This window comes from Salmo trutta, chromosome 26 (genome assembly GCF_901001165.1).
Source record: "Salmo trutta chromosome 26, fSalTru1.1, whole genome shotgun sequence".
In the NCBI taxonomy this organism is placed as follows: Eukaryota; Metazoa; Chordata; class Actinopteri; order Salmoniformes; family Salmonidae; genus Salmo; species Salmo trutta.
In genome coordinates this window covers 29,156,023-29,183,434 of record NC_042982.1, presented here as the reverse complement: position 1 = coordinate 29,183,434, position 27,412 = coordinate 29,156,023, and the positions used below count along the sequence as shown (strand labels likewise).

Sequence of the window (27,412 nt, the reverse complement as noted above, 5' to 3'; positions counted from 1 at the left end):
CTCCCCACCACCCCTGCAGGGTGATTGGCAGCGTGTCCCAGTTTGATGAGTTTGCCCGAGTGTTTCACTGTCCAAAGGGTTCCCCCATGCATCCTGTCAACAAGTGTTCTGTATGGTGACCTCTGAACTCCTCCACCCACCAACAACTATAACTTACCTGTGACCTCAACTCACCAACCTGTCTGAGGTGTTCTGTTCAGTTTCACTTCCATCTCAATCCTGGGACTACCTTTCTCTTATCACAGAATTTGCAAGCTAATAATGTCATCACCACCAGGCAAAACCATGATCACTTCACTGTCTACTCATGTACATATCCAGTGCTTGACTTGGGCAGGAGGTCACCAGTGCGGAGTACTGGCACCTCAAATCTTCTACCGCTTGAGCTTCTGTTCCTCTTATAGAATATTGTGGATCTCCTGTACCCAAAATGAGTACTGGCACCTATTTCAATCCAAGTCAAGCACTCATTTAAGCATATACATATATATTTGTTTTTTTCAACAGATATGTCATGGGATTACCTTTTTGGTTTTGAATCACTTAAACGTCAGATGTTGACAGTAGTAAAGAGTGTTATTAAATCATATTGAAGGGATTGGGGATTGTACTGCCAGTATGGACTGCACTCACTCAGATCAGTGTTTTGTCAGCCAATGTTTTTGGGAGTCTTTTCTATGAGGTAAATAGTGGACACTGTGCTCCCATGCTGCCAACCAGTGGCTGAACAGAGAAGTGGTCTCCGCTGTGGAGACCTTGTTCGTCTTGACTGTTGTTACCTGTCTAGTCCTGGCCTTATGGACACCATTGGAATGGTGTTACTGTGAGTATGTGTGTTTGTACAGTTTTGAATCCATAGTGACCTTTTGCTCAGGATTTGTCGCTAAGTGTGTCCCCAGTGGCAAAGAATAATGATGGAACATCATGGACTAGTCTGTCTGAACCATTAACCCCTCACACCTTAGTGTACATCAAGGTGAACTATGCTTCTCACTCCAATCTCCCCATGTCTCACTGTCACACCCCAGAGTATGGATTCTTTAGCATGAAGATGTTTAAGATAGAAACATGAACCTGTTGAACAACATCATCCATCCTATTGCAAAACTTAAACTGAGAGCCATTTCTATTGGACATTATGGACTCTGAGCCCTTCCTATTGGATTATGTTAACTCTAGGGCCGTCCTTGATACAGTGCATACTCACTCTGAATGCCCCTGGCCTGGTCTGCACAGCCAAGAAGCTTTCAAAGAAAGGATCAATATCATTGACAGTGCTCAGTCATAACAAATCAACTATATTCTGTACATACAAAACTGTGAATCCAGTCAAAAAAACATTTGTACACAGTAATATTATAATTTTGTATGAAGAATCTAAAAATAAGAACAATCTTTGTATAAGTTATAATTGTACAGTTCTTATTCTGAAAACAGCATGTTCAAAACCAGCTTTACACAGTGCAGACTGAGATAAAAGGATGACACAGTTCTCAGCATTCAGCTGCTATCTCGCTCATATTTCTTGGTGTTCAATGTTTTGGATAAATAAAAGGGATCATTGTGTGAGGGGTTGGTTTCTCCATGTACCTTGGTCCAGTGCGCGTGTGTGTGTGTACTATACAGTATGCTTGTCTTATTGTGTGTGTCCGTGTGAGTGTGTTAGCGCATGTGTCCCACCAGGTTTGTATCCATTTGCGATGCGAGCCAGCTCTCTCTTGGTCTCCCAGCGTTGCATGGTGGCTCTCCATCTCTCCCAGTCTGGAGGTTCTGGAGGCCTGCTATCACACCAAGTCTGGAGCATGACAAGAATAAAATGGAGCACTTATGAGTTGACATCCGGAACCACTCTCATCCTGTTCAAGTACACATCCCCATAGCCACTGGGTAACTGTCTGTAAGACAACACCACTCTCTTTGACAAGACACAGAATAAACCCATTGAGACAAACACCTCAGGCCATTTTCATAAAGTGTCTGACAAAGTTATTTGGATCACAGAACTGGTGTTAAAATTCCCACCAAGGGCTTTCAATAAGGTGCGTGCTTAAAAAATGCTCAGGGCAAAGTCATGGCCATAATTCAAAAATATTACATTGGATGGTTCAAACCCTGATATGTTTTTCCAGCTATAGTTCTGCACGTCGTCTTTGTTAACTTTGGTGGAGGGCTTTAACATCAGCACTACAATGAGACATTTTTGTACAGCAAATTTACTCAATACCTCCTTTTTACTAGAAATCTCCTTCCCTGAAAAATGTGAATAGACTGCCTGCAACCGAGAATTTTCTCAGCTCTTTAACCCCCCAAGAGAACCAAACATTTACCCAATAACGCTTTTAGAGCTACGAGGTTGTGAGGACTATTTCTAAGTTTATATTTTATAAGTTCATGAATAGCTGTAATTCTTACTCCTACAGATTGGACAATTCTCTGAATTTCTCAGCCAGTTTAGACATACTTTTCACTCAGGGATTTTAGCACTCCCTAGAGTCTCTTTCATTGAGTTTAATGGAGTCACTTTGGGGGAACTGTGGTGAAGAAGTACCATTGAAACACCAAACAAAGGCATAAAAGCTGAGGGGACTGCAGACTCATTATTAGTGAGAGTTGATAAAGTGATATGAGAGAAAAGCACCTTCCTGTTGCGTTTGCATGATGATCTGTGTGCACCCCTTTTACTGCTTTCCAGGGTATGGTGTCCATTTTCTTGTGGTTGCTCGTCCCCCATGGACCTGTTTGGCTCTCCATCACTCTTCAGGCTGTCAAACTTGGACCGGAACCAACTGTGAGCTTCCTCTAGGTTCTCTGATATCTGAGTGTGGGGACAAGCATGATATCAGGAGAATTCCAGTTCAGTTCAACTTTACTCACCCGTCAGGGGCTATTTAGGTGCACACGCTTAACAGACGGAGATACGGAGTGAGAGAATTAATGACCAAGCAAGAAGGTGTTGAAGATGAGGGAGCAGAACAAATGAAATTGTCTTGACTCCAGGTGGTTGAGGGAGAGTATTACCTGCTGTGACTCCAGGCTGACCTCTTTCATTTTCTGCTCTGCCTGGTCCTTTGCCTCCTGCAGCTTCGTGATGCTCTCCTCCAGCCTCTGCTAGGACAAACACAGAAACACACATAAACAGACATGGCTGTCTCTCAATATGCCATCAAAGACAAGAAGTAAAGGAGATTAAATGAAGCCATTCAAAAACATTGAGTTAAGCAAGGCTAGCTTATGACAGAGATACGTAACCCCTGCTAACCTGACACTTGTCTTGCATGACGTGTCTCAGCTCCCTCTCAGCCTCTAGCTCCCCCTCCTGGCTGGAGGACAGGCGCCGTAGCTCCCGCTGGAGGGATAATGTCTCGGACCGGAACTGCTGGATCAACTCACTCTGAAAACAGACAGGACAATTGTGACTGATGTATACCCTACTGTAAACATCCACAGGTATAGAAAGTGTAAGGTGTCCTACCTGCTCATAGTTCTTCTTCTGATACTGATCCTTCAAGGTCTTGAGGATCTTTAGTTCTCCCTCCATGTCCTGAGTGCAGAGGGAGGAGAACATGAGTCACAAAAATAGAACATCTGGTTTAGCAGGTGCTTGTCCACAAGATGGCCCCAACAGACCCGGCCACCCTGTTTCTGACTCCTAGCTAAATTTGAAGTATTTTATGTGTGTGTTAATTCTTACATTATTTGCGCAGAACATTTCTAGTCAGACATTAAGATTTATTGTAGTCTTTTTATTTTTATTATTACTATGATTATGTGTACTTCTTTGACATTTTACTGCATTGTTAGGAGCTAATAACATAAGCATTTTGCTGCACTGCTATAACATCTAAAATGTGTCCGCGACCAATACATTTGATATAGTAGACAGTACTGTAGATACTTTTATTTTCTGAGAGTTGCCCAGAGTGGCTCTATTATCCAGGTGTTGCTTGAGCTGTGTCTTCTGATCTCTGAGACGGGCTTTCTGATTGGACACCACTTTCTCCAACTCAGACGCCTTCTCCCGCAGCTCCCGATTTGCCCTGGAGAGGTCACCTGACCTAGATGACAAGTCCTCAAGAGCCTTTCTCAACTGAAGAGAGAGAGACACACAAACAGAAGGGAAAGAGAGAAATAAAGAGGGGTGAGGAAAGAGGTAGGATGATATTTAGAGTTCTGACTGATGGAAAGAAGCGATGGAGTATGAGAGAAAGTGCAGTACCTCTGAGATTTCTCTCTGTGACAACCTCTTCACGGAGTCCCTCTCTTTCCTCATCTGAAGCTTCATAGATTCCAGATGCTCTGACCATTGACCAATCTCTGCCCTGGCCTCAGCCAGCTCCACCTCTCTGATATACACGCAAAATATAGACATGAATGTCACATTCATGCAAAGTAACCATGTATGCTTTCACGTATTTAAACCACACAAACTCCCACTATCCACATTAGTCCCTGTTAGTTACCTCTGTGTGATGGTGCTCTGGTGTTGGTCTCTGGCTCGGTCCAGGTTGGCCTGCAAAGTGCTGTTGGCCAACACAGCCTGCTCTAAACGCTGGGCTAGTTTCTTGTTATCTAGCCTTGCCACATCCAGGGCCTTACGCAAGGGCTCCAGCTAGACAATCAAACATATCTTTGTAAACTACTATTATTACTACTAAAAGCTGTTTGTGGGTATGTGTGTTTATGACTCATTAATGATGTAGTTACCATTTTGTTTTTCTTGGAGTTACTTGTTGCCATGATGTCTTGGAGCTTCTCCACCTCTGCCTGTAGCTTCTGAATCTCTCTCTGACCCTGCAGTCTGAAAAATACATGGTTGTTCAAACATACAGCCATATACATGCACAACACAGACACACAGACACACAGACCTGTTTCTCCTGAGTGAGACCAGCTCCTGCTCTCGTCTCCCCAGCTCCTTCTGTACTGTCTCAGTGTTGTGTTGCAGACGGGAGTGGGAGGCCAAAACGTTCTCCAGGGTCTGTGCCACACTGCCTCCACCCTGACGAGACACACCCAGCCAGTCCTCCAGCTCACACAGCTACAGGACAAACAGAGAAAAATCAGGTGGGTTAGTGCTGGTCTGGAGCAAAAGCCTGCACACACCATGTAGCTCTCCAGGACCCAGGTTGGGTAACCATTTTACTAGCCCTCTGACCTTGTCCCTGTGCTGCTCCTGCAGTTTGTCCAGTTGTCCCCTCAGGGCCTGGCTGTCCCTCAGAGCCTCGTCTCTGGCTGCCACCACCGACATCGCCTCCCCCTCCTTCACCTGGACTTCAGCCTGGGCCTGCCTGAGCTGAGCCTCAAGTTTATGACAGGTTGCCTTCAGGGTGCTAATTTCAGAGGTGACCTGTAAGGGAGTAGACAGGTGTATGTTAGGGAGTCACCTTGTTTTTGACATTACTACATTACCACATAACCACATTACTACCATGAGTGTGTGTACCTGTCTGTACTTGTTCTCTAACACAGAGCTCAGCTTGCATTGTTGGACACTTTCTACATGGGTGTCCCTTACAGCTTGCAGCTCCTCCTGGAGTTGATCTACCCTGGTCTGGTTGAGAGGAAGAGCATTAGGAGGAAACACACTTCAACATGAGGATACATGAACACACACACATTAAGAGGTATGGCCAGTGTGTTTTAGTCAGTGGTATAAAGTACTTAAGTAAAAAAATACTTTTAAAGTACTAAAGCAGTTTGAGGGTATCTGTACTTTACTATTTTTGAGTACTTTTACTCCTCTACATTCCTAAAGAAAATAATGTACCTTTTACTCCATACATTTTCCCTGACATGCCAAAGTACTCGTTACATTTTGAATGCTTAGCAGGACAGGAAAAGGGTCCAATTCGCGCACTTATTAAGAGAACATTGCTGGTCATCCCTATTGCCTCTGATCTGGTGGACTCACTAAACACACATGCTTCATTTGTCAATTATGTCTGAGTGTTGAAGTGTGTCCCTGACTATCCGTAAATAAAATAAAAAACAAGAAAATGTTGTAAGGAATTTGAAATGATTGATGCTTTTACTTTTGATACGTATGTATATTTTAGAAATTACATTTACTATTGATACTAAAGTACATTTAAAACCAAATACTTTTGGACTTTTAGTCCAGTAGTATTTTACTGGGTTACATTCACTTTTATGTGAGTCATTTTCTATAAAGGTATCATTACCTTTACTCAAGTATGATAAATCAGACACCTTTTCCACCAATGGTTTTAGTGTAAACTCCTTACCTGTAGCTTCCCTTTCTCATAGGCCAGGTTGTTCTTACTATCCGTCAACTCCTTAAGCATCTTCTCCACCTGCTGCTGAGCATTCTGGGTAAAGAGGACACCACGAGTTGAGAGGTGAGGGAAAAGAGGAAACGGTCAGGATGGAGAAAGCAAATAGAGAAAGTATGTTACATACAAACACACATTCACTATGGATGGACAGATTTAAAGTGATGTGACCCCAGTCTGTAGATACTGAATGGATCTCTCACCTGCTGATGCTCCATGACAGCCAGTTTTCCCATGAGCCTCCTGTTCTCTTCCTCCTGCTTCTGCAAGGTGGAGTTCAGAGATCCTGCGTCCAGCTGTCAATCACACAGGTTGCAAAGTGGACAGTTAAGAAAGCTATGGTCAGATTCGGACAAGAAGTGTGTTCACTGTGAATGCGCAGGTCCTTTTCATACAGGTCTGAGATCAGTCTGAATCATTATCAGAGATCATTGGCAGTACAGTACCTTGACATTAGCGAGTTGTGTTTCCAGAGCACTCCTCTCACCCTCAAGCTTGGTGACCACAATGCACATCTGTGACCCAAAAAAAGAGAGATAGGGGCATAACATTTAAGGACATCCACATAAACTATAAAGAGAGACAATGCAAAGCTCAGTTAAGCTTTAAAAATAGTTGTGGAAATTCTAAAATAGTCATGGAAATTCTCAATAACGAGGAAAGACAAGGCCAATCACCAATCAGGATATAACTTTTTTCAAAACGTATTAATAAAGGGAGCATAGAGTAAGTGCTCTGCAATAATGAGGCTGGTCGACCAAACACTCTTGAGTGTTATGCCGAGAGCTCTGACATAGAAAGAATACAAATATATTTTATAGCAAAGATACACCCTCTTGGTCTACATGACAAACAGCAGATGTGTGGAATGGGTCAAAAGGTGAGACTTGATACATGAAAGAGGAGTATCCCCCAGCTAGATAGCATTTGCTGTGAAGACTGTTGTTACTGTATAGAAACCAGAGTTTGGCCCCTAAGACAAGGTTCCTCTCATCATTATCCATACCTGAGTCATCTGTCCCTGGTACCTTACATTAAACAAACACCAACTCATTCTATGAAATGCATTCTATGAAACCAAACCATTCATAAATCAATTGTCAGCGTTAAGCCTCAGAGGCACCTCTCAGTTCACACAAACACAGATGAGAGTTCTAATAGAACCCTATTCTATTGCATAAAACAACCATTCGATGCATAAACAGTATTAAACATAATCTTGTAATTTTTCTATCATACAACCTTGTACTCTTAGGCTATGTATTTTCTAAGAGACAAGGCAGCTGCACCTCAGTCTTTGCACTGTCCCGGTCTGTCCTCATGACCTCCCCTTCCTTTACAGCCGAGTTCAGATTCCCCCGCAGCCTCTCAATGGTACGCTCCAACAGCTCCCGCTGAGTGGCAACTGTCTCTTGGGCAACCGTGGAACTCTGAAGAAGTTGGGTGTGGTCAACCTTCAGAGTCTCCCTGTGGAGCAGAAAGACAGGGGCTGTTATTGGTGGATGTGTGTGGCTAGCATTATCATTGAGAGCCTATTCATTCCTCATTCATAGAGATTATTCGTTCCTATGAGTATTTGCAGTTAGCTTTAGCACCCACAGTTCCATCTGCAATTTAACTTTAGCTGATAGCGCCCCCTGCAGTTCTGCCTGGATGTTGCGTCTGGCTGCATCCAGCAGGAGGTCTTGCTCCTGCAACTGCTTGGTCACACGACTTCTCTCTGCCTGAGAGAGACACAGGAATAGAATAACATGTAGACTGTACTCTCTCTGTGTGTGTGTGTGTGTGTGTGTGTGTGTGTGTGTGTGTGTGTGTGTGTGTGTGTGTGTGTGTCATTACCTTAATGCTAGCCTGGTGTTCAGTCTGTAGCTTGGATTTCTCCACAGTAAGAGAACGTAGGGCTGAACTCAACTCAGAGCACTGACTCTCCAACTGGTTGTTAAATGCCTGTGAGAGGAAATGAGAGCAAAATGTCACCATTTATTCCTGAGATTTTTCATGATTAAATGGTAATCTACACATGGTCTCAGAAATATACTGCAATCTATTTTTAAAAATAAATAAGGGACAGCCAACGATGGGATATGCGTTCTATGGAAAATAATGAATGACATGGAAGGTGTGGTCCACGACGTGCCAGCGGAGTGGAACTGACCTTCCACAGAGTTGCATTATTTACCAGAGAATACATAGAGTCCCAAGATGATTATCCCTTTAATACCATGGCTAGAATTTAGCACATTTGCCACTATAAATGTGTTAATCTACCGGTAGAAATGTGTTCAACATCCAATGAAGTCGCTAGGGGGTTTACTAGATAGCTACAGTAGTTGCCATGATAACCAATCAAATAGACCTGCTAGTTTACCAAACCATCGGTCCTACATTTCGACTTTCATAATGGCATTCAACAAATCCAATAATGTTTCCAATTTGACTTTTGCTTTCAAAAGCAGCTCAAACATACAGTTGAAGTCGGAAGTTTACATCCACTTAGGTTGGAGTCATTAAAATTCATTTTTCAACCACTCCACAAATTTCTTGTTAACAAACTATAGTTTTGGCAAGTCGGCTAGGACATCTACTTTGTACATGACACAAGTAATTTTTCCAACAATTGTTTACAGACAGATTATTTCACTGTATCACAAGTTTACATACACTAAGTTGACTGTGCCTTTAAACAGCGTGGAAAATTCCAGAAAAAGATGTCATGGCTTTAGAAGCTTCTGATAGGCTAATTGACATAATTTGAGTCAATTGGAGGTGTACCTGTGGATGTATTTCAAGGCCTACCTTCAAAATCAGTGCCTCTTTGCTTGACATCAGGGGAAAATCAAAGGAAATCAGCCAGGACCTCAGCAAAAAAATTGTAGACCTCCACAAGTCTGGTTCATCCTTGGGAGCAATTTCCAAATGCCTGAAGGTACCACGTTCATCTGTACAAAAATAGTACGCAAGTATAAACACCATGGGACCACGCAGCCGTCATATCGCTCAGGAAGGAAATGCGTTCTGTCTCCTAGAGATGAACGTACTTTGGTGCGAAAAGTGCAAATCAATCCCAGAACAGCAGCAAAGGACCTTGTGAAGATGCTGGAGGAAACAGGTACAAATGTTTCTATATTCACAGTAAAAACCAGACCGATACCGACATAACCTGAAAGGCCGCTCAGCAAGGAAGAAGCCACTGCTCCAAAACTGCCATAAAAAAGCCAGACTACGGTTTGCAAATGCACATGGGCACAAAGATCGTACTTTTTGGAGAAATGTCCTCTGGGCTGATGAAACAAAAATAGAACTGTTTGACCATAATGACCATCGTTATGTTTGGAGGAAAAAAGGGGAGGCTTGCAAGCCAAAGAACACCATCCCAACCGTGAAGCACCATGGCATCATGAGGATGGAAAATTATGTGGATATATTGAAGCAACATCTCAAGACATCAGTCAGGAAGTTAAAGCTTGCTCGCAAATGGGTCTTCTTAATGGATAATGACCCCAAGCATACTTCCAAAGTTGTGGCAAAATGGCTTAAGGGCAACAAAGTCAAGGTATTGGAGTGGCCATCACAAAGCCCTGACCTCAATACTATAGAACATTTATGGGCAGAATTGAAAAAGCGTGTGCGAGCGAGGAGGCCTACAAACCTGACTCAGTTACACCAGCTCTGTCAGGAGGAATGGGACAAAATTCACCCAACTTATTGTGGGAAGCTTGTGGAAGGCTACCCGAAAAGTTTGACCCAAGTTAAACAATTTAAAGGCAATGCTACCAAATACTAATTGAGTGTATGTAAACTTCTGACCCGCTGGGAATGTGATGAAAGAAAGAAATAAAAGCTGAAATAAATCACTCTCTCTACCATTATTCTGACATTTCACATTCTTAAAATAAAGTGGTGATCCTAATTGACCTGAGATAGGGAATTTTTACTTGGATTAAATGTCAGGAATTGTGAAAAACTGAGTTTAAATGTATTTGGCTAAGGTGTATGTAAACTTCTGACTTCAACTCTAGAACATGTAAGAATGAACTGTAGCCATTGAATTATACCGTGCAAATATATGGGCGTTATAGGGAAATAATGAATGCTCTAGAATGACCTTCAAGCCAATAAGAAATAAGTATTCAACAATGCCATAGTATAATTAAGCAATAAGGCCCGAGGAGGTGTGGTATATAACCAGTATACCACAAACCCCGGAGGTTCCTTATTGCTATTATAAACTGGTTACCAACGAAATTAGAACAGTAAAAAGTTATTTTTTGTCAAACCTGTGGTGTACGGTCTGGTATACCACAGCTTTCAGCATTCAGAACTCGAACCACCCGGTTTATAATGGTCTTTAATGTATAGTATGTATATTCTGAGGTGGGCCACTGACTTGGACTTTGTCAGCTGCTGTCCTCAGATCTCCTCCATCTCTCAGTAACCTGCTGTTCTCCTGCTGCTGCTTCTGCAGGGCTAGCCGTGCACTCTGCATACACAATACACACTAATTAACACACACAACACACACTCAGGTAGACACACTCAACACAGTTGATTGATATCACTCAAGTGCTGGCACTTACTTTTAGTTCACCTGTCAACTCCAAAACAAGGGAATCTTTTACCTCTATAAATAGATGAAGAGATCAACCATTTAATTGTCCATATGAAATCTGTCATTCAGGAACACTAGCACATCAAATGATGGGACCACACTGTACAGCAGAATATGAAAACATCCACAATGCAGTGTTGCTAACCTGCCTGCCCTTTGAGCTGCTCACACTGCTCCTGCAGCCTGTGGCCTCTGTCCTTCTCCTCTTGTAGTCTCTGTCTAGTGGCCTGTGCATCAGAACGCAGGGCATGGCAGTCTGCCTGCACTGTCTGGGCCTGGGGTCAGAGAGGGACAGGATATCAATGGTTGTTTTCTTTCTCAACTTGTATTGCTTCACACCTACCATACCTGTCTTCTCTCCATCTCCACCACTGTCTCCATCTCCTCCACCCTCTGAAGTAGTGCACTGTGGGATTTCTCATTCTCAAAAGACCGAGCAGACTCCTGGGACATCTGCTCATTCAGCTAAAAAAAAGTTAGGGATCATTAGAGTTGAAGTTTTGTTTTGTTAAGGTACACAGGTAGAGCAAGAATCATGTATTCCCTTCTCTGTCAGATGGCCCATGTGACATCCCCTACTCCACCACCCTGTCCCATGATGCCCCTACAGTGACCACACCTGCAGCAGCTTCTCACTCATCTGGACTTTGACCATCTTCAGCTCCTCTGCACCCAGAGCCACTTCCATCTGCAACAACAGTACCAGAACTTATAGGGTTAATATCTAAATATCAGAAAATGCCTATATTTGCCATATACTCATCTTGGCTGTATTAGTAAACAAAAGGTGGGTAAACTCTGACATAAAGACTGTGTGTTGCTAAAAGATGTAATGTGGTTGGTCTGGGTACCTTGGAGGTGGTGGCGATCTCCAGGGCCTCCCCCAGTCTCTGCACCTCCCCCCGGGACTCGTCCCTGTCCAGACATGCCTCACGGAGCAGGTCCCGCAGCCGCATCACCTCCCTTCTGGAGACCCGCTGCTCCTCATCACTCTCCTGCTGCAGCGCAGACAGCTGCTCCTTCAGACGGGCTGCAGAGGCAGACAGAGGGACAGATGTGGATAGGAAATAAGAGAGACTGATTGAGCCAAAAAGGAACAGAACGGTGTTGACACGCCATTAGCAAAAGATAAAATGACCGACTTCCCTAATGTGTTTGTGACATTGTTTTGATTCAGGTTGTCAAAGCCATTACCTGAGTGTGAGGGATCCAGTTCTCTCTCAGTCTCCAAGCGAAAAGTGGTGAGCTTGAGGGTCTGCAGGAGGCTCTCCATGCGACATACCCTGCTCACTAGCCCATCACACTGGCGCCACAGTAGCCCTTCTCCTCCAGGCTCTCTTAGGGCACGGTGCATCTTCACGGGGCTAATGGGACGCTGGATGGGGTCCCTCTCCACGGGCTCCAGGAGCTGCTCTCTGGACACTCCCAGACTGCCCATATCTCTGATGAGAGACTCTGCCTGCTCCTCCGCCACCAAGAGACGCTGGTGTAGCAGGGACAACGCCTCTGGGGCAGTGGCCCCTGCACTCAGGGGCTGGATCACTGGGCGGGACATTACTGGTGAGCGGGAGTGGGTAGAGAAGGGGCACAGCATCAAGATGCGCATATGATGCCCACATATGCTCTGACGAACATCTTTACTTTTGTAAAATGCATAGGTTGCAATAAACCTAGCTAGTTTGTCAAGTAGGTAAACAAATATGCTGGCTTGTTAAGTTAACGAACTAACGTAGTTAGTGTGCTTACGAACACCACCAAGTCGTCAGTATCAAGCCAGAATCAATAGTCCCGTTCGTGCAACATTTGAACCGTCGACCGATAGTACTAGCTAAATCACAGTTTTGGCTAAAGTTAACATTAACTTGCGTCTAAACATGAGCCAAGCAACCGCACAACGTCCTAATGTGAAAACCAATACATGCACCACAATTCAATAACGTTAATATGTCTAAAATACGTATCAAAACACTCCTGATCACAGAAAATACTGCTTACCAGAAATCGCCCGCAGCTACTTCCTGCACTTGTTTCTATAGCGACGCGTCTTCACAGCTTCCTCTCAAACCGACCGCGCTCGGATACTGCCTCATAAAATCACAAAGGCCACCGCTGGCGGACCAGCGCAAGTTGCAACTGCCTCGAGCTGGGGCGTATTCCATTACGGAAGCAAACACAGCGAAACGAGATTTTTTTGGACAAACTCATGTAGATCCCTCACCCTTTCGTTCGATAAACGTTTTGCAACAGAACCGGAGTAATGAATACGCCGCAGTTTATCACTGGTTAAAATGGTGAAACCTTTATTTCACAGACGAATCCTTTGTTTTCAGTTTGTTCAAGGGGCCTGCCATCATTACACATTTAAGGATTTGCAAACGCAGCAGAAAACTTCATATAAAGACTAAAACCCAAAATAATTTTACAGGTACCTACAGCATAGTGTGTAATAGTGCACTGGTTGTTTTGTTGTGTGAACACAGTAATAAGTAGTAATGAATAGACTGAACACTAATTTATGTATATACACTTTATTACAAATATTATCTTTTAAATTAGTGATTACAAATTGCAAAAAAATACAATGTATACACGCAAGTACAAAATATGTGCAAACACACACGCAAGTACAAAATACATGCAAACACACATGACAACAGCAATCGATCTTCAATATTATTGCGAAGACTGCTTGGCCCGTAGCTTCTGTAAGGTTTTCTGTAAAGAGAGAAAACAGAATGAATATAAATTCAAACGGACTAATGTTGATGTACATCAACCAACTTTAAATTTCAATATCATTTTACATTTAGCAGACGCTCTTATCCAGAGCGACTTACAGTAATGAGTTCATACATTAATACTTTTTTTCGTACAGGTCCCCCGTGGGAATCAAACCCACAACCCTGGCGCCATGCTCTACTAATATCATATTTCATTCTTTTAAACATTGGGGTATTTTAAATGTTACCTTATGAAAGTCTTTGGCCTTCTCCCTGTTTTTGGCATATGCCTCCTGTCTGCTCCTGACCTCCTTCTGAAGCTTCACCTCATCTAGTCGGCTGTACAACCTGCAGAGAGACAACCGAGAGGGAGGTCATGAGAGAAACGTGTCGGATATCAGATCATGTTAATGTGATGTGTGGTTGGGTCTTGTTCGAGCAGAAAACAGAAATAACCTGTTACCTCTCTGTTCTCTTGCGCATCTCAGCCACATCCTGTTTCCTTATCTCAGGAGTGCTGATCCTCACCTCCCCAACCTTCTTCAGCTTGGCTTCACTCACTGAGGACAAAGAGAGGAGGACTCGGTTCAGTAACACTCTACAACACATAGGACCAAGTCTTTGACCCATTACTAACCCCACATTCCTTCCCCAAGAGTTTCCATGTGTTGGTTGGTTGTTAACACAATATTATACTTATTTTAGTCTATTCAATTGTTACCTAGCATGGGAGACTGCAAGGGAGTTTGGGGCTTTGGCTGCTTGGCATACCCTCCTGCATGGGTTGACTCTGCACTCCTCCCCTCCCTCCTGGGTTTAGAAGTGGTTGACTGAACAGTGGTTGGGTCAGACTGGGCCCTGGTGGTTGTGTTGGCCCTACTCTCACTGATGTCAGACTGGACCCTGGTGGTTGTGTTGGCCCTACTCTCACTGATGTCAGACTGGGCCCTGGTGATTGTGTTGGCCCTGGCTTCATCCTTCTTGGCCTGAATCTCCTCCACCCTGCGGGCAGACCTCTGGATCAGGGCTCTGCGTTTCTGCTGGAAGGCCTCCTGTAGATTTACGCTGGGACACGACTGGAACTCCAGTAGCATCACTTGCCATAGAAATAGAAAAGAACAAGTATAAGAAAGGATTCACGTATGCACTTAAAGACCTTGTAAAGACCATGAAAGGATTCAGAGAAAGGAAAGAGAGAAGAGTAGGAGTAGGGCTGGGCGATATGGACCAAAAGTCATATCCCAATATATTTAGGCTGAATATCGATATAAGATATATATCCCGATATTTTTCCCGCAAAGTGAGAGCAAATGTTCAGTCAAAGTCAAAGCCAGATATGACATGTCTCAAGTAGTTTCATTGAAACCGGCTATTTCAGTGAACAGTTGAAAAATCAAATAAATAAATAATAAACAGGGCTCTTCACCTGGTTCAGATTAAATGCTCAGCTGTTCAAATAACAATAACATGTAAACATAAACACTGTATAACAACAGGAGTACCTTTTTTGAAATCAAAGCTCCATAAGGTGCACATTGAAATAAATAAAAATATCTTAAACAAAAATAGCCTATAAAATAAAATAGGCCTATCTTCTTCTGAAATAAATATTATATATATTTATGAGAAAAGTCAACTTTTTTTTAGTTTGACAACTTTAAATGGCTTATTAAAATCAAATTACAGATTTCTTCTTTCTAACAAATCCACAGATGCAAATAACGAACATTACAAAATAATAAAATATGACAAACCCTAGTTAGGGCAGCAATTATATATAAATAAAGAACAAAATAAAGTGCTCAGTTTGAGAAAATGTTTTTTAAAGATCAGCCTTAGATTACCATTTGCTTTTTGTTAACTCAATTTCTTATCTGAACAGCCTCAACCAGTTGCACAAGAAACAGACTATCAACTCAATAAACATTTTCCCCCTCTTTTTTACTTTGATAAACAGTAATGCTGTCTTGAGGTAGACATTAGGCACACTGCGGGAAAATGAAGTTTGCAGTGAGCTTTGTTTCGGGGCTGGAGCTTTTTCGGGTTGTCGACGGCTTGCGGCTGGGGCTTCTGCAGCGCGCAGTTTCACACACTCTTCGTATTGCAGTTTGTGCCACTGTTTTAGGTGGTGAAAAAGATTTGTAGTGCTTCCACCCCTGGCTGTAACTTTTTTATGGCACTGCCTACATATAACGTGATTTTGTTGCTCATCTGATACTTTTAATCCGAACCATCTCCAAATTACTGAGCCAATGCTTTTTCTTTTACTAACCAATTCCTCCTCAAAACGCTCCGCTGTTGCTTCCTCCATGTTTGTTGAAGTGTCTGTTCCTGCCCCTCCCCCCTCTGTGCATGAAAGAGGGGCGGGGCGCGGGGAGCAGCGCAGAGAGCTCCGGGTCTGCAGCTTGCTTGGAGCAAGGATCAAAGCGCAAATTTGAACTATATCGATATATGCGAAATGGTCTAATTTCATATCACATTTAAAATATATCGATATATTTTTTATATCGATATATCGCCCAGCCCTAAGTAGGAGCCAGAGAAGTTTCAGGTCTTCTGGTTCTCACCTGCACGAGAGTGGGTTGTCTCTTCCTCCTGTAGGCTGGCGTCCTCCTCCGGCAACATCGTCGACTTTGATTCCTAGAAAACATCACACCAAGTTCAGAGACTACCCAAAACAATGCATGCAGCGGAGGAGGTTACAGACGAGATTCAGTCTTCAGACTCCTCTGGTCATTGGGCAATCAACTTTTCCACAACGTATTGTTTCTCAGCGTCTTCTTGGTCTGATACCTCCATCTCTCCTTCCTCTTCCTCAGTGAGTTCCTGGCCCTGTAGTGTGGTGTCCGTCAGGCTCACCAGGGTCAGCATGGACTCATCCATTATCCCCTTCACACTGCCCACCTCCTACGAGAGAGGAGGAGAAAGACATCACACAGATCAACCAATAGCAGCACAGAAGACTCCTTCTCAAAGCCCGCCTCTTGAGTGACATCCATTAACACAACCCCTTCACTGGACCCAAAGTCAGGAAAACATTTTAATAGTGAAGAAAATGTCATGAAATACATACCATTATTCTCTCCCAGATGGGAGGGCTGATCTTTGACTCTGAACATAGCTGGTCATCTGGCTTTCCTGCACCCAGGTCCTCAATTTTAATAGCACCTCTTTGGTCAAGTCTCTGAGGTGCTGGTGTACTCTCCATATCAGTGTCCCCTCCTTCAAGTGGCATGTCCAAAGTGGAGACATCTTCACAGGCTGCTAGACCAACCTCCTCCGCTCCAGAGAATACCTGCAGGGCAGAGTCATGGGAGAGGCACTGGGACGTGGTCAGCTGGTACAAGGAGTCATGCAGGGCGGGCGAGGGCTGAGGTGGTTCCTCCCCTCCTCTCAGGCCCTCAGGAGAGGGTTCAGAGGTGACGGAGGGGTCTGTGTCATCCTCAAACTCCTCTGAGCATGCAGAGAGCTCAAGGTCCCCTGCAGGTGCTTCATGGTCATCATCTTCGTCGTGGGAACATAGCCCCTCCACTTCCTCTTCTGGAAGGTGAAAGGTCATGGAGGGTTCGGCTGTCTCGTTGTGCGTGACCTCAGCCAGGAGGGGGTGGAAGGAGTCGGAGGCTGGATCCACTGAGAGACAGAACAGAGGTAAAAATATGAACAGTTAGAACCTAGTACCTCAGCCATATCATCACAACAAATGAGGGATTGGGGAATACTAGTTAGCGGGTGGGTCAATGTGAATGCCGCAGGAAATGGAGGATGAGGTCAAAAAGAATATCAGGGAATTCCGATTCATCATTAGAAAACGTCTCTAATAGACTCACCCCCAGTCCTGTCTGCTTCCTGGGAGCTGGCCCCAGAGTGCTGCAGGCTCTGGTAGTGTGGATGTGGCGGAGGCTCCCGTCCAGGGAGAGAGGAGCTGCTCAGTAACTGGGACTCAGGGGCTCCCTCTGGATCAGAAGACGCTCCTGTCTGGCCCGAGACCCTCAGATCCACCCAGCCTAGGGAGTTAGAACCACCAGCTTCTAATGTTATTTTTTTTATTTTTTAAATCATGTTTCAGTATAGCATTAGCAAGAAATGTGCTCTTACACACTGAAATAAGACATGCAATAACACAAGCCAACACAGTGATATTTAATCCATATTCACTGACTCGGTTACCTGAGCTCCCACTCCATTGGGCAGCAGACTCATCCAGCTCTCCAACCAGAGACCTCATCACCCGGCTCTCATCCTGGACTTCATCTAGCCACTGGGATGACTGGTCCAGTCGCTGGCTGACAGAGGTTGACTGATTGGAGAGCATGCCAATCATTCTGCTCAAAGTCGAATCCCACCCTTGGTCCAGTGAGGTTGATTGACCTGAGAGCTGGCCAATCATTCGGCTCAAAGTAGAGTCCCACCCTTGGCCCGGCGAGGATGACTTATCCGAGGGCTGGCCAGTCATTGGGCTGATAGTGGAGTCCCACCCCTGGTCCAGAACCAATGAAGAGGACTTGTCTGAGAGGCGATCCATGATCCGGTTGACAGTGTTGTCCCATTCCTTAACAAAGAAAAATAAAAAAAGAGATGCCTTGAATTAGTTAATGTTGATACTAAAAATCGGAATATTTACTCTGAACCCATAATGCCATTGAATGGAGTACGAGGGTGTTGATGGACCCACCTGGTCGTGCCTCTGAGCTCCTGACTCTCTGTCCGAGGGGAGAGTGTGTGGATCGGCCCCCCAAACAGGTGACCTGTCCGGTCCCTCATTCTCCTGCAGTAGCTTAGACCAGGGCTTCTGCTGCTGCTTCTGCTGTGACACAGAGGAGCTTGGCTCCTCACACACAGACCCCTCTATCACTGCAGATGGACCTGGATGGGAGGAGGAAGAGGAAGAAAAGGGGAATTGTAAGAGGCTGCTGTTTGGAAATTCACTACTATAGGATACTATAATCAAAAAGAAAGATTCAAATTGTGTGTGTACCCATCTGGTTCCCAGCAGTACTAAGAGAAAAGTTGAGCTCCCTGGTGTATTTGTCTATGATGCGCTGGATACTGCTGCTGTGTATGAGTGAGTCTAAAATGGGAGACCCAGTACCAGATACGCCCCTACAGGAACTGTGTCTGGATGAAGAGGAGCCATTGACCGATGACGTTTTATTTTTTCCTCCTCCTCCCATTCCAAACCCAGCCAAGAGCAGGGAAGAGTCTTATGGGGAAAAAAAGAGAAAAGAGGATAAGATATATTTGAAATGTAACTCATTTCTGACATGACCGACTTGGTATATACTCAATTGATCAGGCCTACAGACAAGTCACACACACCTATTTGGGTGGAGGTGTGTTCAGGGTCAGTGGAGGTGTGTTCAGGGTCAGTGGAGGTGTGTTCAGGGTCAGTGGTGACATAGCTTCCAGAAGAGATGGTGGTGGAGGACAGGTAGTCAGGTTCTGAGGGTCTACGGGCTGACTGGAAGGACAGGCTCTCCAACTGGACAACACAGATGACAGGTACACAATACACGGGAAGACACCAGGGTTAGACAGGAAGGGTATAATAACGTAGCGACTGTATATAAATAACACTGTGGAAAGAGCTCAGTTCAAGTGTAGAAACCTTCATGAAATATGTTTTCACATATACTTCAGGAACAATTGATTTACATCATGGCTCAGAAAGAAAACACACACACAGAACTCAGTTCAAGTGTAGAAACCATCACGAAATATATTTCAAATATACTTCAATTCAGGGTAATATTGATTGACATCATGCTCAGAAAATAAACAGAAAGCCAGACACAAACACAAGACACACACAAAAACAAAAAAACTGCTTCTCGAGCAATATCATGGTATTGTAGGATAGACCACAAACCCTCAGATTTGGCAACTTATCATTTATCCACAATATGGTGGACCTCGGAGGGGGAAATGGAACCAGTAAAAACCCTTACCTCTGTAGGAGATTTACCAAGGACACCTCTCCCAAACTCACAGGAGTGATAAGACCGTTCTGGGAGTGCTGGGGTGGGATCTAGGACATAGGACAGTTGGATTAGAGTGACTGAAAATAGCAGAGGACTCCATGACCATCAGTCTAAATCTTATAAAAGTGAACGGATCCTTATTTTATACTCCTGTGGTAACCACCCTGGCATAAGATATCTCCCTATTCCCCTTTTCCTTACCCGGTCCAGGAGAGGCACCAGCCTCCAGCCGTAGTCTCTCTCTCCAGGACAGCTTACTGGGTCTACCAGACCCGGTTAATGTCTCACTCCCAGTCCCAGCTGTGTGTTCCCATGCACTGGACACAGAGGTACTGGAGTGACCTCTCTCAGAGTTGGCCGAGTGGTCCTGTTCTTCTGGGATTGCCCTTTCAATAGATAATGCCACACTCTCTTCTGCACAATACACAGAAGCTGGTTAGAGATACACGCTTGTTTATGAAGGATGTATACAAGTGGTTACTAGAGTTGACCCCTGCCGTGTGGTGTATGGTGCCCCCTGTGGGTGTGGCTGGCTGACCTGTGATCAGGCTGGCATTGGCTGGCGTCTCCACTTCCTGGATGGCACTGAGCTCATGCTGCTCTGTCATCTCCATGACGGCCAGCCTGGCGCGGGCCACCGGGGGTTTGGCTGCCCGGGGGTGGGGGAGTGGGTGAGGGGCGGGTCTGTCTGAGTGTGAACTCTGGACGTCAAGTGTGTCGTCTTGGCTCTGACTGGATTCTACCGATGTTGAGGTTTGCCCATTGGACTCCTCGATGGCCCGAAGCAGAGCTGCCATCAGACGGAGACGCTCTGACCCCAGGACCTCTGACCCCAAACCATCAGCGGTCTCTGGACCAGGCTGGTGGAGCCACACAGAGATCGATACAGAGACAGACACAGCTGGTAAGCTACTTTATAGTCAGTAGGCAAAGTATATCCATGCAATTTCATTGACATAATGTACATGTTTGGGCTAACTATTAGTTCTACATGTCAGTGTTACTCTTACTTTTTGAATCACTTTAAACCAATAGCAGCCCTGCCTTAGTAACAGCAGGTAAAACCCTTAAGGTGTCGTTCATTTCCTTACCTGTGTGTCATCAGCAGTGAGCAGTGCCTGTAACACCTCCCTCTGTCTCCTCCTCTGCTCCCTCTGTTGCTCCTCTAGTTCCCTCTGCTGCATGAAGAGCACCTCCCTCTGGGCCTCCACCCGCCACTGGGCCTCCCGTAGCTCCTGCCTCTGCCTCTCCACCTCCTCCCCAAACTTGGCCGGGGCCCGCAGGAGAGACCCAGGATTTACCGGGGCCTCCCCAGGGAGAGTAGCTGACTCTTCTGAAAGGGTTGGGCTGATGGGTGGGATGGGGTCAGTTCTTGATGGGAGTGGGATGTGTGGAGTAGGGTGGAGGGAAACAGGATGTGGTCTGTAGGGCTGGGGGTCTAACGAGGTAGAGGGTGGAGGTAGCTTCTCAGGGACGTCCTCTGTGACCCTACTAAACACATTGTCCGCCAGCCAAACACCTGCTCTTTGGTCCGTTAGGCTTTCAGAGGTGGGTTCTAGCTGCACTGGTGAGGTTCTGGAGTTAATATGCGAGCCAACTGCAGTGCCAGGGAGGAAGAGAGTTTGAGCCAAGATGGAGGGCTCCTGTGTGGGGAGGTCCAAAGGGGTGTGAGCTCTAGAGTGGGGACTAAGTGATTCAGGGAGACAGGGGAGCAGGACAGAACCAGAGGGGAGTTCTAGGGGCACTGCTGGGGGATTGATTCCTCCTTTAAAGTGTGGTAGAAGACGGGCTGTGGTACCAGGAGGGAGACATGTTGACATAGTTACACCAGAGTAGCGGTTCCTTAGCGTGCGTTGGTACTCTTCCAGACGTCGGCGAGCCTCCTCCACGGACTGCTTATGAAGCCTAAGAGATTGAAACATTGAAAATAATGTTTTGAAATAAATGACCAAAAACAACCAGAAAAGAAGACATAAGACAAGATAGGTGTTTAAATATATATATATTTTATTGTCAAATACGACAGATAGGGTCAGCCATAGCAAATTAGCATTTAGTGCCTCACTCAAGGGCAGAGATTTTTCACCTAGTAGGCTCAGGGATTTGAACCAGTGACCTTTCAGTTACTGGCACAACGCTCTTAACCGCTAGGCTACCTGTCACATGAGATACACAAATCAGCAATAGGCAGCTGTTTTAAATGTTTTCATTTCATCATATGAATCAGCCATTGTGAGACACACACCTGTTCTGGTCTAAGAGACGCTGCTGATACTCTCTGATTCTCCTGGAGTGGTCATCCTCAGCAGCTGAGGTTATAGTAGACTGCACAGGACAAACACAGAACAAGTCAGTGTCGCATATGTGGAAACACACAGTCAAACACATGGAGCTCAGTTCAAGTGTAGAAACCATCATGAAATATATTGAAGATATACTTCAGTTCAGGGTAATATTGATTTACATCATGGCTCACGCTCACACACAGAGCTCAGTTCAAGTGTAGAAACCATCATGAAATATATTGAAAATATACTTCAGTTCAGGGTAATATTGGTTTACATCATGGCTCACACACACACACACACACACACACACACACACACACAGAGCTCAGTTCAAGTGTAGAAACCATCATGAAATATATTTTAAAATATAATTCAGGGTATTATTGATTTACATCATGGCTCAGATAAATACACACACACACACACAATCCCACCACATCTATTCACACACAATCCCACCCACCTCGGGAGTTGGAGCAGCAGGGCTGACAGAGGTGACGTCCTGGGCTGGTGTTTTCGTTGTTCCAGATGCAGCAGCTGTGTCCTGGTTCATGGCCGTCTGCAGCTGCTCTCTCTCTTGCTGGGCCTCCTGCAGCAGCAGCTCCAGCCTGCTCTTCTTCTCCTCTAACTCCTGTAGCAGGGCTATCTGCTCCTGCTTTTGCCTCTCCAGCTCCTCTTCCTGGACAACAAAGGCAACCACAGGGCAAACTATGAGCTTCCAGCTTTAAAGACTTTCCCAGGAAGTTAATACATTCACTTTCTTTTACACCCCCCTCCCACTCAAGACAGATATATTATGCAGACATGTTATGGACATGCATGAATACATAGATACAAAGACACACACCCTCCTCTTCCTCTCGGTTTCAAATGTGTGGATCTTGATGGCTTGTTTATCAGGATGGAGCAGGGTACCAGCCACTATGGACTCTTCTGTTGTCAGATAAAATACATGAAATGGATCATTAAAATAAAAACACTACATAAAAAAAATGCTTCTCTTGAACCTTCAACATTGTAGCAGCAAATCAAGAAGATCTACCAAGGGCTCACTAACCTTGGGCTGACTGAGAGGGGTCAGGGAGTCTGGGAATAGTGGTCAAAGGTCGGCCCCTCTCCTCGCTGGCCAGAGAACCTGTCTCAATGGTTGTAACACCTGCGGACGTGTCGCACTCTGCTGTCGGAGTAGTTCGGCAGTCACCTGGGGGATCAACCAGCCTCCGGTAGCTCCACTGGTCTCTCTGTGACCTGATGCGGCTCAATAGTTTCTTCAAGGCCTGTCTGGGAGCGCCACCTAGAGGCCTGGATTGTTCTACAATGACAGACAAAAAAAGTTTATTTTGTGCACACGATCCAACTCCATTTATTAGTTTCCACATAACCTTTCTTGACAACACTATGGTCATACTCTGATAGTCAGCAAATCAAACACTAATCAAAGCCGGAGTCCAACAGCAGAAATTTCTCCATCTCTTCACCTTCATCCTGTTGTTCCTCTGCCCCAGCCAAGGGTGTAAGGTCAGGTGTGGCCTCCTGGGTCAGGTCTAGGTCTTCATCCTGGCTGCCAGTGGACACAGCTGGGAGAGGCTCTGGGACCAGCTGCAGCACCAGGTCACCTTTCACTCCTGCAGGCAAGAGATCAGTACAGGTTTAATTAGACGAAAGAGAAACTCCACTCCAACTGACTAATGGTAATTACTAATTAGGTCCCATAATAATATGTGTGTCTACACTACTCTGTCTGGGATAGAGTCAATGTCTCCATTTCAATTAGCGTAATTTCCGGACTATTGAGCGCACCTGAATATAAGCCGCACCCACTGAATTTAAAAAATATATATATTTTGAACATAAATAAGCCGCACATGTCTATAAGCCGCAACACCTCGGCCGTCTGCTCTCTGTGTGTTGACCCAGTCTTCGAGCTCATTTTCTAGTTCGGGCCATCTGCTTTTCTTCCCTCTGAAAGCTTTAGTTGTCTTTTTGCACTGAGTCAATTCCTCACGCTGCTGTTTCCAACGTCTTATCATCGACTCATTAAGACCAAGCTCCCGTGCAGCAGCTCTATTTCCTTTTCCAACAGCCAGATCAAATCGCCTTCAACTTGAAAGCTGCATCATATGCATTTCTCCGTGTCTTTGCCATGATGAGGGCGACAAAATGACTACCGTAATCAGAATGATGGGAAGTTTGAGAGTGCTCGATTTAATCTAAACAGTAAACAAAAAAGTTGTTTGACCTTAACCCGTTCGGCAATTTCATTGGTCAAATGAAAGCTTCATGCCGCCAAAAAACTGAGCACGTCATAGAATGTGTTTTTTTGGAGAAAAAAATAATTGAAAGCGGGAAAAATCCATATATTAGCCGCGTCATTGTTTAAGCCGCGAGGTTCAAAGCCTGGGAAAAAAGTTGCGGCTTATAGTCCTGAAATTACGGTATGTAAAACTTATCTACGCACCATGGCAATACCAACAAATGTTGTCCTCGGGGCCAGAGTAGAAAAACATTGCTGCAGAGAGAACAATGAAACATGTATTATGATTTGGATCACCCCCTCCTTACTCCTCTCTCCAGTGTACATGTCCTCGAAGGCGAACTCCATATCCCTCTGCCAGTCCTCCCTCATCTCCTGTCTCTTGTGGAGCGGCTGGAAGATCTGGGCAGGCATCTGAGCCATCACCTGCCTGCGCCTCAAAAGGTCTGTCTGATGCATGTGTTCCAGCTCCACCAAGAGGCGCTCTCGGTCCTGATACAGCCAAAACAAACATAGGTATTGCTGTTGTTTTGGCCTTGACGCATACAATATGCATTCAAAGTATTTCAGGAATTCATTTAACATCTCAGGACAGGTTTAGCCTCATTACGCAGAAAGTTGTACATTAACTTTTCTTTCATGTTATCACTTGAATCGTCTTGAACAAGGTGAGTGTGGTTGTGTAGCAGTATGTACCTGTGTGAGCTGTTCCCTTCTCAGCGCGTGGTTACCCCTGAGACGAGCCTTCTCCAGCTGCTCCCGTCTCTCCTTCTGCTCCTCCTGTCCTAACTCCTGCAGGCGCTGCATCTCCTCCAATGCCACCTCTTGTGCGTTTGGCTGGGGGAACAAAACACACAGGTTACAATAGAAAGAGGACAATATATCACACTGGGCCATTTTTGAGCTTTTAAAGATAGATTACCTGTGCCGTGTCGACTTCCCTGTCCACTGCAGTCTCTGGCATATGATAGTGAGTCACAGAGAAGGCATCCACGTCTGATTTCTTCACTGCATGCAGCTTCCTTGACTCAATATTCTGTTAACAGTAAAAAGAAATGCACAAAATTTGAGAATATATTTGCTGGAATTGTTTTGATAAGACCTACTGAGACTGCTGTTTGCTCATACTACAATAGAATATTGTTAATTAAATGTGTGCTTTAAGAGTGGTATGTGGGTTTGGAAGGAGAGCTCTATATTCCATTGTTACAGTGCCTTTGATTAAGAACTTTCCATCGCAAACCTACAGGCTCGGAATACAACTTTTTACTGGTATGACCATAGGTCCCAATATGCCCAATTCCTAAACATTAAATTGTACCTCAATTGGGTTGGGTGGAAGGGATGGGAAGTTGGCCACTTTTGCTGCCCTCTCCTTCTCCACCTGTATGGACTTCTTCCTAGCCTCGATAAAACTTGAGGGAGAAGGAAAACATCCCAGATTTAATATCAAACAATGTAACAATCCCATGTTTGTTTGTCCAAATAAAATCCAGTTGCCTCACCGATTTTGTTCCTCCTGATCTTTCTGTCTCTGTGATTTGAGCTCTTTGAGGGCTACTCGATAGCGCTCATCTGCCCGAACATGGTTCTCCTCATTTTTCTGTGCAATTGCCTCCCAGTCAGGCTCCTGGGGAAACAAGAAGTGTGCATTGATCAACCAGTTGTATAGTGAAGTAAAGATACAGGTATTTTGTGATCTGGGGCATGACCCAAGTCGCTTAAAAATTCTTACAAAACCCAGTAAAGTTACACTGGCAGCCTGTAATGTATCAGACATTGCTAAGACATAGGTTGAGAGTTTACATTTTCTTTGGCACTTCTATGTCCCTCTCCCAAAACTCGGAGATTGTCCTGGTATAACTTTTGCAGGGTCTCCAGTTTCTCACTCTGCTGTTGCTCCCACTCCTCCTTCAACTCCTCTGCCAGGTTTTGCAGCTCGCGCTCCCTTCGGTGTTGCACCTCCGTGCGGATTTGAAGAGCGATATACCGCTCCTGTTCCCGCACCTGTGAGAGAGTGGTAGGTAATGATCAGCATTTGGTAGTGTATGCATTGACAGGATATATGCATCGTCACTGAGAGCGAGTGTTCGTTGTTAGCTACTTTATACCTGTTGTATTCGCAGCTTCCTTCTCCGCTCGTGTTCCTCTCGAATGAGTTGAGCTTCTTCATTTGGACTTAACCGTAATCGAGACACTTTTCTCTTCATCTTTATAAAATTCAGGGATGTTGAAAGGCGAAAATATTAGTTAGCTGGTCAACTGCACTGGCTGAAAAACACCCATGACAAACAAAGGCCAGCCAGTTGTGCTAAACTAGCTAGCTAGCACCAGAGACTTCAGAGTAGGAAAAATATTCCCGTTTTCGCAATCTAAATTGTTTAAATATTGATGGATTAGCTAAACAAATAAACAAAACACTGTGCTAATTTGAAGTAGCTAACGTTCAAATGCGTTACAAAATCCCCCTCCAAAGTGTTGTTTATTAGCCAAAATCCATGCCAACGAGTGAAAGCGTTATTTCGTTGTCAAACGTCACTTCCTGAAATTTAAACTGCGCTCTAAATCATGTGATTGGATGCGTTCCACCATGCCCAAAAGGTGGCCGATCTTGCATTACCGCCACCTACTACACTGGAGTACAACTGCTTGAAATAAATAAATACCCTACCATCTAACACCACACTCACAAAAAATAACACCACCCTACTCCACTATTTATATCTATTTAGTCCTACCTCATGGCAACAAACTGAAAGGATGGGACATCACCACTTATCACACCCTGTAACTCTTCTGATGTCAAGTTTCGCACACTCAAGTACCTCTCTGCAAATGCCACCACAACCTCAATTTTCTGCGACTTACGTTCCATCCCTACTGTTGATAACCATTGCTATAAATGTTAAAAATACAATCTTACTGAAACATATATCACTATCCCTCTGTACTGGTACAGATCTACTACTCACACCACTCCTCTCAAGATCCCTCCCCCTTGACCCATCTTCCTCTGCTTTCTTCACTGCCTCAGCATATGACAACTTCTGCACTACTCTAACCCTGAAGGTGGCCGATTATGGCTGCGTTTCGACATGGAGCCCAATTCTGATATTCTGAGCCAATTTATGGTTGATCCGAAAATGTGGACGGAGGCTCCATATGGAGGGTGTGATGCAGTTGTGGAGTCTCAGGAAGCATGCTGATTAGACTCACATCAAACATATCCAATCCAAAGTTTAATCTAGAATTGGCTTCCTATTTCGCAAC

General features: G+C 44.7%; 3 protein-coding genes across 8 annotated transcripts in view; 1 reads left to right on the top strand and 2 right to left on the bottom strand.

The window, feature by feature from the left end:
• LOC115163612 (endothelin-converting enzyme-like 1) overlaps positions 1-1,569 on the top strand; it is a 29,893-nt gene extending 28,324 nt beyond the window's left edge. Inside the window, exon 18 of the mRNA XM_029715638.1 lies at positions 20-1,569. Coding sequence (XP_029571498.1) covers positions 20-119 — 100 coding nt within the window. The 3' untranslated portion in view covers positions 120-1,569. The remainder of the gene's footprint in view (positions 1-19) is intronic.
• ccdc150 (coiled-coil domain containing 150) lies at positions 1,394-12,986 on the bottom strand. 2 transcript variants are annotated; one of them, XM_029715636.1, is made up of 26 exons: positions 12,898-12,986; positions 12,097-12,459; positions 11,754-11,932; positions 11,522-11,590; positions 11,251-11,367; positions 11,048-11,177; positions 10,871-10,914; positions 10,681-10,773; positions 8,133-8,240; positions 7,893-8,017; positions 7,583-7,760; positions 6,740-6,808; positions 6,497-6,589; positions 6,246-6,329; positions 5,444-5,551; positions 5,156-5,347; positions 4,869-5,038; positions 4,705-4,798; positions 4,461-4,609; positions 4,217-4,343; positions 3,896-4,087; positions 3,473-3,541; positions 3,260-3,391; positions 3,019-3,108; positions 2,639-2,815; positions 1,394-1,795 (listed from the first exon to the last, which is right to left on the bottom strand). In XM_029715636.1, the coding sequence occupies exons 2-26, from the start codon at positions 12,455-12,457 to the stop codon at positions 1,637-1,639; spliced, it is 3,309 nt and encodes a 1,102-aa protein (XP_029571496.1). In that variant the 5' UTR covers positions 12,458-12,459; positions 12,898-12,986; the 3' UTR covers positions 1,394-1,636. The 2 variants fall into 2 exon arrangements, with proteins under 2 accessions (XP_029571496.1, XP_029571497.1); XM_029715637.1 differs by having other exon boundaries at positions 3,019-3,105; positions 12,898-12,985.
• Positions 12,987-13,414: 428 nt separating this feature from the next.
• On the bottom strand, positions 13,415-26,745 carry LOC115163609 (mucin-12). Of its 5 annotated transcripts, none has more exons than XM_029715633.1 (29): positions 26,254-26,745; positions 25,949-26,149; positions 25,648-25,772; positions 25,464-25,557; positions 25,065-25,178; positions 24,839-24,979; positions 24,451-24,634; positions 23,367-23,513; positions 22,946-23,200; positions 22,736-22,821; positions 22,352-22,567; positions 21,846-21,925; positions 20,692-21,505; positions 20,139-20,460; positions 19,802-20,014; positions 19,568-19,647; positions 18,939-19,101; positions 18,598-18,822; positions 18,295-18,485; positions 17,790-18,171; positions 17,450-17,626; positions 16,696-17,252; positions 16,416-16,529; positions 16,190-16,262; positions 14,525-14,718; positions 14,344-14,479; positions 14,086-14,182; positions 13,871-13,970; positions 13,415-13,617 (listed from the first exon to the last, which is right to left on the bottom strand). In XM_029715633.1, exons 1-29 carry the CDS (start codon positions 26,350-26,352, stop codon positions 13,576-13,578), a joined length of 5,622 nt encoding a protein of 1,873 aa, XP_029571493.1. In that variant the 5' UTR covers positions 26,353-26,745; the 3' UTR covers positions 13,415-13,575. The 5 variants fall into 5 exon arrangements, with proteins under 5 accessions (XP_029571493.1, XP_029571492.1, XP_029571494.1 ...); XM_029715632.1 differs by having other exon boundaries at positions 14,344-14,512; positions 14,558-14,718; XM_029715634.1 differs by having other exon boundaries at positions 14,344-14,718; positions 18,712-18,822.
• Positions 26,746-27,412: the final 667 nt, after the last annotated feature.